The sequence below is a fragment of the Rhamphochromis sp. 'chilingali' genome, assembly GCF_963969265.1.
Source record: "Rhamphochromis sp. 'chilingali' genome assembly, chromosome: 8".
NCBI lineage: Eukaryota > Metazoa > Chordata > Actinopteri > Cichliformes > Cichlidae > Rhamphochromis > Rhamphochromis sp. 'chilingali'.
In genome coordinates this window covers 23,294,599-23,307,829 of record NC_137935.1, presented here as the reverse complement: position 1 = coordinate 23,307,829, position 13,231 = coordinate 23,294,599, and the positions used below count along the sequence as shown (strand labels likewise).

Below are 13,231 nucleotides of genomic sequence, written 5' to 3'. Positions count from 1 at the left end.
TCCATCTTGTACATCCATATACAGCTTTTTTTTTTTCTTTTTTTTTTTAATGTCCCTTTAAAATAATCGTTGTGTGCCTGCTGTAGCAGTTGATACTCTGCTGCTTGCCATTTGGAGGAATATGTAATCATGTAAACTGTCTATGCGGTACTACAGCAACTGCAGTGTCTCTAAAATTAAATTACATCAGAGAAGTTTAAATAACCTTATAGTTAGTGTGTCCGTTTGGGATTGTTGCACCACCAGAAATGTGTGATTGAAGTGGACACATGATTTCACTCCAACTGTGGCCATTAAAATTAAATGCCATTACAAATTACAGCTATTATCTCTAAATAGTGTTGCCAGTGCTTCAACTCCAGATAATATCTGTAATTCCATGTCTCTCTGTCTTCTTTGTCTTTGTTTCTCTCCTCCTCTACTCAATCGTTAACTCTCTCTAACCTTTTCTGTCTACATACCCCCGCATTCATTTCTGTTTCACACCTCTGTTCAGGCTACAGGCCCGTTCCTGCACATCGGGGCTCTCGCCGCAGTCACGGCACTATCTTGGATTGTGGCTGGACAGGTCACCCGTGCAGAAAAAATGAGTATGTGTGCTTCTGTAACACAACATTCAAGTCCATTCTTACCTGACGTTACCATCAGCCACAGATCAAACACACACATACACAGGAGGAGTTGTGAATGATTAACACTATGTAGACAAGAGGCCAAGACCTCCACCCAGGGTGTCCAAGATAACGAACATTCCTCCGGTCTCATGTGATGTTTTCCACCCAGGACATTTTGAATTGTTTGTCCTTGATTTCAGGACTCTTTGTGGGGATCGTTAGCTCTGAATGTGTGCTCTGTCCTCACTCTCACTGCCACTGGTGTCTGTAAAGCAGACACCTAAAAAGAACTTGAAAGTCTTTGTGATTTATGATTTTGAGATTTTGAACAAGGGGGAGCCACAGTGTTGGCTACCAAAAAACTGATGCATTAATGGTATATCATTAAGTGCTAATTACTTACAAGTTATTGTTTTTTCAAAGATAAATGTGTCTTTAGTGATAAAACCTGATACATCTAAATGATCATTGCTCAAGAGAATTTGCCCTTGTCTCTTTGAAAGATGGAAAATAACTTGCCTGACTGTTTAGTTGTTGGCTTCATTTTTTATGTTTATGTTTGAGGTTTTTTTTTTTTTTTATATATACTTGATGAGGTGAAAAGGTCTTGGCAAAATTTATCTTATTCAGTGCAGAACAGCAACTGAATATCAAAGAGGGTATGAGTGTGTGTGCGAGTGAGAGGGTGGATGAGGGTTGTGTGAGTCTCCTGTGTGTAACAAGAGTTGGCTACTGAACCCCGCCCCGGAGCTGACCTTGAAACAAATACATTCCTGTGTGTGGGTGCCCACTTTGAGCCATCATTACACACTCATACAGAGTTGGACACAGGGTAATCTCTATGGCCCCGATGGATGTGTTGTTGGCCACTGTGTAGTTTTAAGCACTGCTGAACATTCAGATATTTACTGCCTTTGCACAGGTAACTGATTTTGGCACACTCCTAGCACCTAGCATCTTTCACAAACTGTGTATAATGAGCTGTTTGGTGAGCTTTGGAGGTGCTGAATGGTAGATTTTGTGTTACCCATTTCCCCAGTTCCAGTTATTATGCTATGCTCCTATTGGAGTGTTCTTACAGTAGTCATCATAAAAGCAAATTTCCCCAAAGTCAAACTAGACTTCATTATATCACAGCTAACAACTGTAACTATGTTGATGCTGCATATCTTCTTCCAGTGTTCCAGGTGGTGGTGGTTTTGCTGTATGTCAGTGTGTTACTAGCACTCTACGTGGTGCCCCTACATATCACCTCTCCCTGCATCATGGACCCAGCCACCCTCAAACCACGCCCTGCTGTTATTGGCCATCAAGGAGCCCCTATGGTGAGTCAGCTGATGCCCAGCTTCCATTCTGAATGAGAATTTAAAACGAAATAAATAAATAAATTGATGTACATGTTCGTACAGTAACATACAGAGTCCAGATATTGGCTTAGCAGCAAGGCTCCCAGAGTCCCAGGAAAAATTGTGCTGCTTTATATTGTTATTTTTTTTATATTAGTCCCTTGTTTTGTTTTTCTCACTTTTCTGAATGAAAAACAAAAGGACTGTGTCAGCATATTAACTTGTGTGCAACTGAAAAATAGAAAAACTATGTGAGCTGGGAGCGCTCCATACCTACATGTTCTTCTGGACTGCGGTGTAACCCAGCCAAAGACAAAGTGTTGTTTGTAGTTTTTTTTTTTTAAGCACCAGTTAGACTCTTACTTGGAGCTGGAATGGTTAGCCACATTAACATATGATCTGTAAGCAAAGTGCATTTTTGCATGATTGGTTTATGTGCTTGGGTTAATGCCATTGCTTCTTAACATCACCTGCAGACAAATTTAAGCCCTTGGCAAAACGTACTGTTGAGTATTACACAACTGTTAGAAGGAACGAGAAGATGGTTGTTCAGAACAGTTAGTCACGCACACGCTCAAAAACACACCCAGATTTTTGTGCTATTTGTGCAAGGCAATTGATTCTCACTGTGGAATCTAAATTTAGGAGTGGCTGTGGAAGGCTGTGAGACTCCCACTGGGAAACAGTGATCACATCACTGGACTCTTTGTCCCAGAATCACTCTGTATTGATTATAGCATCATTCCTTTCCTGTGGTTCCCAGGCAAGTAGCTTTACTGACAGGCTTTCATAGGATGATACTATTCTAGTAAGTGATGGTATGGTATTGATCATACCCTCGACCAGAAGAGTTAAAGGGCAAGCTGCAGCTGTGACTTTTTTCATTACACACAATCCTTTGTGTTCAGAGGGCAGAGTGTGTATTATTTTGTGAACAGGACAGAGTGTGAAAGCTTTATAAATACATGTAAAAACGTTTTCTCTGTGTCATTTTCTTATCAAGAGATGTAGCTCCAACTTCAGAAAAGTCAGAAGTTAGGTCATTGTTACGGGGCTATATGTTAAAATAAATAAAAAATTTCTGTGCTTGTCCTTTACTGTGAGTGTGTTTGTAGCTTGCTCCAGAGAACACAATTTGGTCCTTCCAGCGAGCGCTGCAGATGAACGTCACTGGGTTGGAGGCTGACGTGGCTATCAGGTACGCACATACAATCAATACAAGAGAATGATAAAGCAAAGCAAATAAAAGGTTTAGTACCCCCCCCCAACACACACACACACACACTGGGTTTCATAGATTATCACAATCACTGGCTTTTCAAAAATTTCTCAATCAGTTCAGGACTAACGTCACACAGGACCACGTATCACATTTAGACCTGCTTGGGATTTTGTTTTTTGTTTTTTGTTTTATTATTATTGTGTACTCCAAATACCAAAGGGACAATCTTAGGCATTATGCATTGAACATACCGCTGTTAAGTATAGTAGCAGTCCGTAGTTATCAATTCCTGCATGATTTTACCAACATAATGAAGACGGGCTGAGCTCAGAGAGGCACACTTGGAGGAAGGCAGGAAATTGGGTGGGTGGATACTCCAGTGGCCGTGCTATATGATGAATAGTGGGTGCCCATGTCTACTCATGCATGTACGGCTATGGAGGATGAGTGATTGTGTGGAGGTGGAGAGTGATGCCGGCCACAAAGTGTGTGTTTGTGTTTTAGAGCCACATTTCATAGTGCAGAGTGTTTTAAGACCGTCAGTGCATCCTAATTTGATTAGATGTTTTTGAAGCAATCGTGTGTGTGTGTGTGTGTGTGTGTGTGTGTGTGTGTGTGTGTGGTCCTGAGAGAGGTGAATGGGTGTGTGATGTTCAGGCTGCTGACAGGTGGGCTCCTAACGGTGCTGAGTAATTAGACCTGATGACAGCCAGATCCACAAAGAGACTCCACTCCTGAAGCAGACTGGAGACAAATGCTCATGTGTGCACGCATTCATACTATAGAACATGATTTTTATTTATTTCTTTTCCCCACACATGATGATGCTGTTTTGGAAACTAACAGTTCAAACACAGACAAACACCCACCTATATGTGTTAGCAGAATATTTGTTAGTCAAATGCTTAGTTTGTTTTTCCGATTAGTATTTGAACGACAAATACAGAGAATGGAAGGGCTTTTTCCTTTTGTCTTTTCTTGGAAATGATCTTGATATGAGCTCAGGTTTTTTTTTTTTTTAATTCACATATTGGTCAGCAGCAGCATTTTCCTTTTTTGGCACGATTTCAGCTCTTATCTCTTCTCTGCTATTTTCGGAACCTTCATCTCTCTCGTACACATCAGCTGCAAATATTAATTACTTCTTAATTCTTTTGTTTGCTAGCATGGATGGTGTTCCTTTCCTGATGCGTGACTTTACCCTGCGAAGGACCACAGACGTAGAGAAGGTTTTTCCAGATAGACAGATGGACGAAGCCTCACTTTTCAATTGGACGGATCTGCAGCAGCTCAACGCTGGACGTTGGTTCCTCAAGGTAGTTCTTGGTTTCTAATAAGGACTAAATCTGTGAATTTATTTGAAAGTAGTCTTAGCTTTAGCGTGCCGGGATGCACTGATGTGCAACAAAAGCCATTATCCCAGTGAGCCATAAATGCTATACGGCATCGCACATTGATCATTCTAGAGATGGACCGATCCGATATTACGTATCGGTATCGGTCCGATACTGACCTAAATTACTGGATCGGATATCGGAGAAAAATAAAAAATGTAATCCGATCCATTAAATATCATGAAAGCACCTCACAAAACTTGCAACACGCCGTAACTCACCTCAGAACGTTAGCACGTCGGAGCAGTATGCATCACGTGATAGAGCGGCTGTGGCATGCGGGACCTGTCAGTGGTCTGGATAGCATTTGGAGCTTCGCTAGCAACCTGGCATTTCATCTCCGACAAAGTTATCCCCGAGAGAAGTAAAGCAAGTGTGTAAGTCTATCTCTGAATGTTTGTAAAGCATTCCTGCGTTAAGCTTACCAAACGATATATGGAGCGACTGCCTCTTCTGGCTGCTACTTCAATCATGAAACTGCTTAACGATCAGCTGATCAGCTTTTCTGTCGCGAGTCCGTCTCTCTGGTTTGTTTTTGGCCCACTTTGCACCAGAAAGAGGAAACCAGCGGCTGAACAACAGCAGCACGTTTAAGCTTGATCAGCTGTTGTTAGAATGTATTTAATATTACTTTCTACTCGAGGATCTTTTTCTACGTAGCTGACGGCTGGTAACTGTGCAGGGGCGGATCTAGCAAAGTTTAGCCAGGGGGGCCGATAGGGCATTAACAGGGAAAAGGGGGCACAAAGACATACTTTTCTTTCTTATTTTCATTTAAAATGTCTAGCTTTTAATAAATAATTATCCGAATCTTACACCCAAAGTTTTAATTTGATGTAAAATGAATAGAAGTCAATTACTGTATATAGTGACTATTAAGTCTAATATATATATACCCTAGTAAGCTATAGTACTTTTTCCTTTGGGAAGGTACCATCTGTGCAGTCTGCAATTTTGTTGAAGAAAGATGTTGAATCTATTTAATATTTCTTGAAAAATAATTGATTTCTGTGCATTTTTTTTCCACACTGCATCAAATTAAGGTTGATTACGTTGATTAAGCATCATGAGGTGGAGTGTGAGGGGTGGTTCCCTATTTTTTATTTATTTATTTATTTTTGTTGTTGCTGGGAGTTGGAACCCTATTAGTTAGGTTGCTTAATATTTACGCTAAGTACTCTTTAAAATACCAGAATAGGGAGGATGGTGTAGGTTTAAGTTTATTAGATTGATCAGTATTGCTGAACTATGAAATTTTTTTTTTTTTGCATATAGGTATAACAGAATAGCTTTAGTGTAGTTGTTGTTTTAAACTTGAGTATGAACTTATACAAAATGCAGCAAGATATTTAAAAAAACAGTTTTGTTGATTAAAAAACACTATATCGGATTCATATCGGTATCGGCAGATATCCAAATTTATGATATCGGTATCGGACATAAAAAAGTGGTATCGTGCCATCTCTAGATCATTCATGATGTCGTTGGCTTTCATCAAAATGTTAACACTCACCAAAGCTTTACTGGGAGCTGCGGTGCGATGAGTGCCATGTTTCACTGTCATCCTCGTACATGAAACAGCCGTCACTCGAGGACTGCTTTTTCATTAATCTGTCCATGTCTAAAAGTGCAGGTTTGTTGCTTTAAAATGTTTCCTTCTTTAGCTTAGCTCTTATGAGGTGAGACCATGATGTGCAAAGACTGAGATGTGGCTGTCTGTATTTGTTTGAATCTTCATTACTTTCCCGTCTTGTGTTTACACTGCATGTGTGCACACTGTGTGGATAGATATTGCATTTCTAAGAAAAGCCGTACCACCACTCCATGTAATTTCAACAATGATTTTTCATCACCTAATCTGTAGTGTATATGTATTCTCCAATATATAAAAGGCAGAAATGAAGTGTTTTCTAGTCAAAAAAAGTGAAATGGCATCTTATCATAGATTAAAAGAATCTTCTCAGGATCTTCTCCAAAGGGAGTAAGCAGTGTAGCGAGAAATGTGGCGTCCTCCAACGATGTACTGAATGATCTTTTGAGTTTTTATGTTGATAAAAGTGTTATAAAGCTGTATTGTAACCTGTATTTTTCTTTCATTTAAACTGTAAACCTGATGATCACTTTTTTTTTTCTTCCTTTTTTTGTGTGTGTGATGTTTCAGGATGACCCCTTCTGGACCGTGAACACGCTGCTTCAACGTGAGAAGGAACGGATCGCCAACCAGACCGTGTGCAGCCTGGAGCAGCTTCTAGAACTAGCCTCATATCACAACAGCACGGTGGTTTTCAGGCTGCGTAGACCTCCTCCCAAGCACCCCTGCTACGACAGCTGGATCAACGATACACTACAAGCTGTGCAGCAATCTGGGGTTCCTCAAAGCCTGGTAGTTATATAGGGATTAAATGGCAGTGTGTGTTTGCTCTTTTTCACTGCGTGATGTCTGGTGTTTCTTTGTTTGCATGCTACATGCAAAACGAATGAGTTCAAATGCAAATCCTATAAAAATAGTTGTGTTGGTGATAGAGTTTCAAAGCTGTAACTGTTTGACGTACTGTGCCGTGTCCAGGTGATGTGGACGCCTGATGACAATAGAGCCCAGGTGAGACAGCTAGCACCTGATCTGATCCAGACCTCAGTGGTGAAACGGAGCCCTCAAGTTCTGGAGCAGTCCGGCATCAGCAGCCTGCTGCTCAGATACAACCAAGTCAGTAGAGAGGAAATCAGGTAGGAAGACACACAGCCCTGATGTTGTGTTATCAGTCTGCAGCTTCAGCACAAAGATTTATAAGTGCCTGAATGTTTTCCTTTTTTTTTTTTTTTTTTTTTTTTTTTTCTCCCCCTTTTTTCCCAGGAACTTTTCCGAGGCCCACATCAATCTCACCCTCTACACAGTCAACGAGCCCTGGCTGTACTCGGTGCTCTGGTGCAGCGGGGTGTCATCAGTCTCCTCAGAGGCCCCGCATGTCCTCCTAAAGGTGCCTTACCCCATCTGGTTAATGGTAAGGACTCATCACACACAGTAGTTTTATATAAGTCTTTTGGGTTCACATTTTGCTTTTAAGTTAATTGTTTTGGGGGGGGTGTCTGATCTTCTATTTGAATGATTTCCTTTTCCCCCCCCACTTGCTCCTTTACTGCATTGAGATTTTTTCAGACCTTTTCTGCTCTCCAAATCTTGTTGCAGACGTGTCTTAAAATATGTGTATTCAGCAGGTGTTTTATTAATTTATAGAAAATCAAAGAGAATGACACATCCCATTTATAAACTGTAAGTTTGAGCCTCTTCTTCCAACCAGCAGGCATCATGTAGATCTCTTACTGTTTAAAATTCTTACTTTTACTCATGTCTGATTGCTGAGGTTTCTCTCTAATATTGAAGGCTCTTTACCTGTTTTTAATTGGTGCCAAACAAATAAAAAATTAAATAAAATTGTATTCAGAGACTCAGTTATAGCAATCACTGATTAGCTTGGCTCTATCCTGCTTCAACCAGTGGTCCTTAAGATGCTACTACAACTCGAGTGGAGCCCACCTGTATCTTAATTTAATTTGGACCTAATTAAGGGAGCTACTAGATACATGCTTATTGTAAAGGCTGCGAGGGCCCTCTTTAACCTCCCTCTCCTTCAGCTTCATCCTCTCTTTGACTAAATTAGATTTTACTGATTGATATCAAAAGGAGAGCCTAGCTTTGAACTGAACTCTTGTTTGCTGTAGTGTCATTCTTTTCTAGTTCAGTCTTCCTGTTGAAACTTCTCAACATGGGCAGCCTCTCTGCTATCCTTCCACTCGCCCTCATATGTGCAGCGCGCCAAACCGCTCCCCCCATCTGTGGCACCATACGGGAACTCTGCATGACAACATGTGGACATGACCTCCAGCTCACTGCTACGGCTCAGGGACAGTTTAGGCTTTCGTAGCATCTGCGGCGCTGTCTGTTAAACCCAACTGTGAAAAATATCCTCTCAAATATGCTATGAGTTGTCATTAAGACCAACAGAAGGTAATGGGGAAGGAAGTAGAGATTTGCATTTATGTTTGTAGTAAATGATAATGTTGACAGTGTCAGTGTTTGTTTAAAAAAACTGTTATTTTAGTGGGTTTATTCAGAAAAAAACAGTTCAGCACAATTCAGCTGAAATTAACTGTATTCTTTGGCATATAGCGCCACCCTGTGATGGATCCTGCTGTAAATGACTTCAAGACAAAACTCAGATCTATCGTGTGTGTGTGTGTGTGTGTGTGTGTGTGTGTGTGTTTCCAGAGACCAAATGTGTACTGCCTGGCGTGGGTGTCTGCAGACCTCATCTCCTTCGCTGTAGTCATAGGCATATTCATTTTCCAAAAGTAAGTACACACACAGCAGTGAGATCATTAAAGCGAGCTCTTACACAACAGCTAATGTTCCTCTATTTTTCTGCAGGTGTGTTATTCCTCTTTCACACTTAAATACACTCATTACTGCTAATTGACAAACACATTTACTCAGTAGACATCTCCCTGTCTGGAACACATCAGCAGCTCCTACATAATGATGCTGTTTTTTAATCAAATGAGAATCTCTTTAAAACCCATTTTGTTTTGTGGCATTATAAGCAGTCATGTGTATTTCTGTTGTGTCCCAGGCTGGAGAAGGGTGAATGTTTTTATATAAACGTGTTTTCTCTTTGCTAAGCCCTTCACACTCCCTGCCCTGCGTTTCTGCTGTGTTATAAGTGCTGTTTGTTTGTTTCTCTGATGACCCCAGAGACAGATGGCCTGTCCTCCTGTCATCACTGGCACCAAGGGCATTGATTTATTTATTAATCTGTTCCACAATAAGGGTTCAAAATGAGTCTGCTCTGATTATTGGAGCTATTTAATAGCTTCTGCTGGCTTCTAAACTGATCTCTTGTCTCCCGCCTTCTTTTGTCCTTTTTTTCTCTTTCCGCCTCTTCCTCGTCCTTTCTCCTCTGCCTGACCTGCATGCTCTTCTTCCTCCTCCTCCTGCTGCATTCTGGCATCTTCTCTCAGCTATCACATGATCAGGTAACTGGGTCGCCTCTCCTGACCCAAAGTCTTCTCTCCTTTCACCACCTTTCTACCTTTCATAATCTTTACCCATCATTCCTTTGTTTGATGCATCGTTGATTTCCTCTTTTTTTTTTTCTTTTTTTTTCTGCTGTTACTATATCATCCATCTCATCCAGATTTTTTCTCTCCACCTTAGTTCCACTTCCTATATTTATTCTCACCTTCTTCTCTGTCTCACCTGAATGGATGTATTGCACTGCTGCTGTGCTTTCCTCTATGACAGCGACGACTTCTCATCCTCATTCTCCTCTGCTAAACAAATGAAATGTAATCTACCCACACAGCACAAAAAATAGTCCACAGTGAGAGTTTAAATGTCTCATCAGTCTTAATAAGTTAACGACTAAATGTCCAAAATGAATTGGAGCTCTCGATTCATCCAGGAAAGGCCTCAGGATTGGCTTTCTGAATCCTGGCTTGTTTGTGTCTCTAAATGCTTCTGTGCATTAGTCACAGTTCATTGTGACTAATGCTTCCAAGTTAATTGAATTGAAATCGGGGCTGTTTTCATTAAAACGAGGATGAAGTTGTGGCAGGCAGGAAATGAAATCAGTGGCCTGTCAGCAACGATAATCTAGCAAAGACAAAACAGTGATAAACCACTTGTATAAGAAAATAGTTGATATGTTTTTAATTGTTAACGAAACATTGTTTTTTTTTTTTCTATGAGTGACAGTATATTTTAAGAGAACAGTAGAGCGGTGAATATTGACTCATTAATTAAATGATCATTTTGCCAGCAAAATGCACATCTTTAATGAAATACGTTCAAGTGTTTCCAAAGATAAAGGAGTGATGCTTTTACCTTATTACTTACAATTAAACCCGATCAGTACCTATACATACATATATACACACTATGAGAAGTCTGTTTTTTGTTCGTTTGTTTTTTTTCCTCCAAATTGAACGCCATACTTCATACACTTGACCGATATCGGTTGGATGTTGCATCATAGCATGTGAAGTATCAAACAAACAATTCCTGAACATAATTTGTTCCAATCTGTACATTTTAACAGAGTGAGGCATGCACACAGACCAGGTTGCTTATTACAATTTGAAATGTCCAGGCTGTAATCCAGTGCAGCTGTCTTTAGGGTGTCCTTGTGTCTCGTGGTGATTTCTGATGCAGCCTGTGCAAACACTGCAGGTATCGGATGAGCGGTATGCGCAGCTACAACCCTGAACAGATCATGCTGAATGCTGCGGTCAGGAGGTCCAGTGGAGACATCAACGTCATGAAGGAGAAACTTATTTTCTCTGGTAAGGCCCGTGCAGTGAAATAAAGAAAAATTGAATTATTTACCAGTCTTTATTTATTTATTTATTTTTCATTAATTTGGGCTCTTGAACCTCCATAACCTGTTTTTTAGACTTCAGGTGCCCAAATAGCATGCCAGTCCATCCCAGCATGCATCTGAGTGTCTGTAAATCTTCTTGGTCCTCCTCTTCCTCTCTTCCATGTTGAAGGTCAGCCCCAGTAACAGCCTCCCTCCTACATCCTCCGTGTGATGTTCAGCACCTTTTCATCCTTCACAAGCAGTGACTTCTTCCTTTGTTCCCTTCATCCGTTGCATCCCTTGTTACCTTCCACCTCTCTGCCTACTTTGCCATTTTTCCCCATCATCATACCTGCATCCATCCATCCCTTCACACATCTGTCCTCCCCCAAAATCCTGCCAGGGGAAAATCATGTCCCAGTCTGTGTAGACAGCCCTTGGTACTGGAGGTCAAAGGTGAGTGATGTAAGTGCCAGCTGTTTGTGGTTCTTTATCATTTTTCCAATCCTTCAGTGTTGTTAACCTGCTGGGGAAAGATGTTTGTGTAAATGAGAAGAGGTCAGAAAGAGCTGGAAATGTATCATTGAAACAAGTTGTTTTGTTTCTTGTCCTTTGGCGCCCTCCAGAGGTGAGGAACGGAGTTGGCAGTGCCGAGGAGCTCTATGGAGACAGCTACGACTACTACGCCAATCAGGGCATCAGCCAGTGATCTCGCCTCACAGGATGAAAACAACACTACTCGGCGATCCCGTCATTCCAGTTTATCAGTGTAAAAGTGTCTCTCTGCCTCTGCTGCCCCGATTAACCGGCAGACTGCAGTATCCTTGTGTATACTCTGTAAATAGTACTATTTTTCCTCCCCCTCACACATACTGTACAATTTCAAAGAGCACTTTGTACTGATTGAATTTTGTCTCCTCCTCCTCTCACTTCCAAATGTTCCTCTGAGTTCCCATGGCCTGTTTCTTTACAAAGATCAACTTTCTTTATTTCTTTTGAGCTAATTTTCCAAAGCAGTTCATTCTTTTAAGCGCCATCAGATATTCTTCAGATGAATTTTATTTTTTATTGTGGCTTTGTCGCAGCATGGGGCTAATAGCTTACAGCCCATTGTATCCTGCCTCCTGGCAGCACTATGCTGTAGTTTATAGTAAACTTACCAACAGTAATATTTATATTTAAATAGAAAAGAAAAAAAAATTCAGAAGCTGTTTACAGAAGTCCTGCCTTCTCCTCCAGGTGACAAACTCACATGGTGTATGTAAGAGAATTATTTTGATAGAGGCTCAGAGCCCTGCTGTCCTACCAATGCATGTAACTCTAAGTATCCCTTCTACTGACTCATGTGAGCTGTGCTCCCAGTACACCTGGTTTAAATGGTCCGGGGGGGGGGGGAGACTTGTGCTCCTGTTTTTATGGTAAATGGTGAATGTACATTTTTAATGTGTATTATGTGTTTTCTGACTGGGTATATAAATGTGTGCAGTGCTGAGTGTGTAATTGTATGTAAAAGGTGATTAATGCGTGAGATGCTCTAGCCCACAAAGGCATCTGAACTTACGTGACAGTTTAGCAATAGTCTGGTCCTATTAGATTTCACTTCCTGTACAGCCTTTGAGTTCAAGTACAGCAGTCAAGTCTTGTGGTATTTCAGTGCAGACGAACAAAATGCATCTAAAGCTTGGTTGCTGTTGTGAAACTGACCGCTGTGAGGTAGATGAAGTGGGCACCAAATGTGAAAATGAAGCTGCAAGTTAATCTAAGGGATACGACTGGTATCAGAACAGGTCAAGAGATGATTACCTTTTTGTGTTTTCTTATGTTGGGTATTACTGTGCCTCAGAAGCAAATGTTATAAACTCTAAATTAAAGTCTTAAGGAATGAAATAAAACAAAGTGTTTTGGGTTATATTTCCCTTTTCTCTTGCACAGCTTTTGAAATCATGTTTGTCTGGATAAGTGTAAAGCGTGTAGGTTCAATAATTCTCAGAAGGGTGCAGTGTCCTCATTAAGATCTTAAAAAGGGTTATTTAAGTTATCTGGTAAAGGTCACTTGGCAGAAGTGAAACTGTTATTTTGAGTAACTCATGTATGTCAGAGCTTAAATGTATTTATGTTAATGGGAGGTATTACAGCTTCACTCATCTACTCTCTGAACTTCTCCGCCTTCTATTAGAGGCCTCAGATAAAATTTAGATGAGTACATGAGCTTCATCTGCATCACCCCACCTCAGTACCCGACAGTCATAAATACAAAACTGAAAAAAGTTTGACTTTGCAAAAGGAAAGGACAGTGAAGAAG

General features: G+C 40.7%; 1 protein-coding gene across 4 annotated transcripts in view; it reads left to right on the top strand.

Annotated features, from left to right (window-relative positions):
• The window catches only part of gdpd5b (glycerophosphodiester phosphodiesterase domain containing 5b), a 42,855-nt gene extending 30,004 nt beyond the window's left edge, over positions 1-12,851 (top strand). The window contains exons 7-17 of one of the 4 annotated variants that reach the window (XR_013972376.1): positions 497-590; positions 1,794-1,939; positions 3,076-3,158; positions 4,348-4,498; positions 6,738-6,959; positions 7,143-7,300; positions 7,428-7,575; positions 8,841-8,923; positions 10,800-10,912; positions 11,023-11,385; positions 11,556-12,851. Coding sequence is in view for 1 of the 4 variants with exons in the window: in XM_080888124.1 (XP_080744250.1) it covers positions 497-590; positions 1,794-1,939; positions 3,076-3,158; positions 4,348-4,498; positions 6,738-6,959; positions 7,143-7,300; positions 7,428-7,575; positions 8,841-8,923; positions 10,800-10,912; positions 11,556-11,638 (1,281 nt within the window). In the remaining 3 variants the exon portion in view is untranslated. Of the gene's footprint in view, positions 1-496; positions 591-1,793; positions 1,940-3,075; positions 3,159-4,347; positions 4,499-6,737; positions 6,960-7,142; positions 7,301-7,427; positions 7,576-8,840; positions 8,924-10,799; positions 10,913-11,022; positions 11,395-11,555 lie in introns of all 4 variants that reach the window. The other 3 variants (XR_013972377.1, XR_013972378.1, XM_080888124.1) reach the window with 3 other exon arrangements.
• The last annotated feature ends 380 nt before the right edge of the window (positions 12,852-13,231 follow it).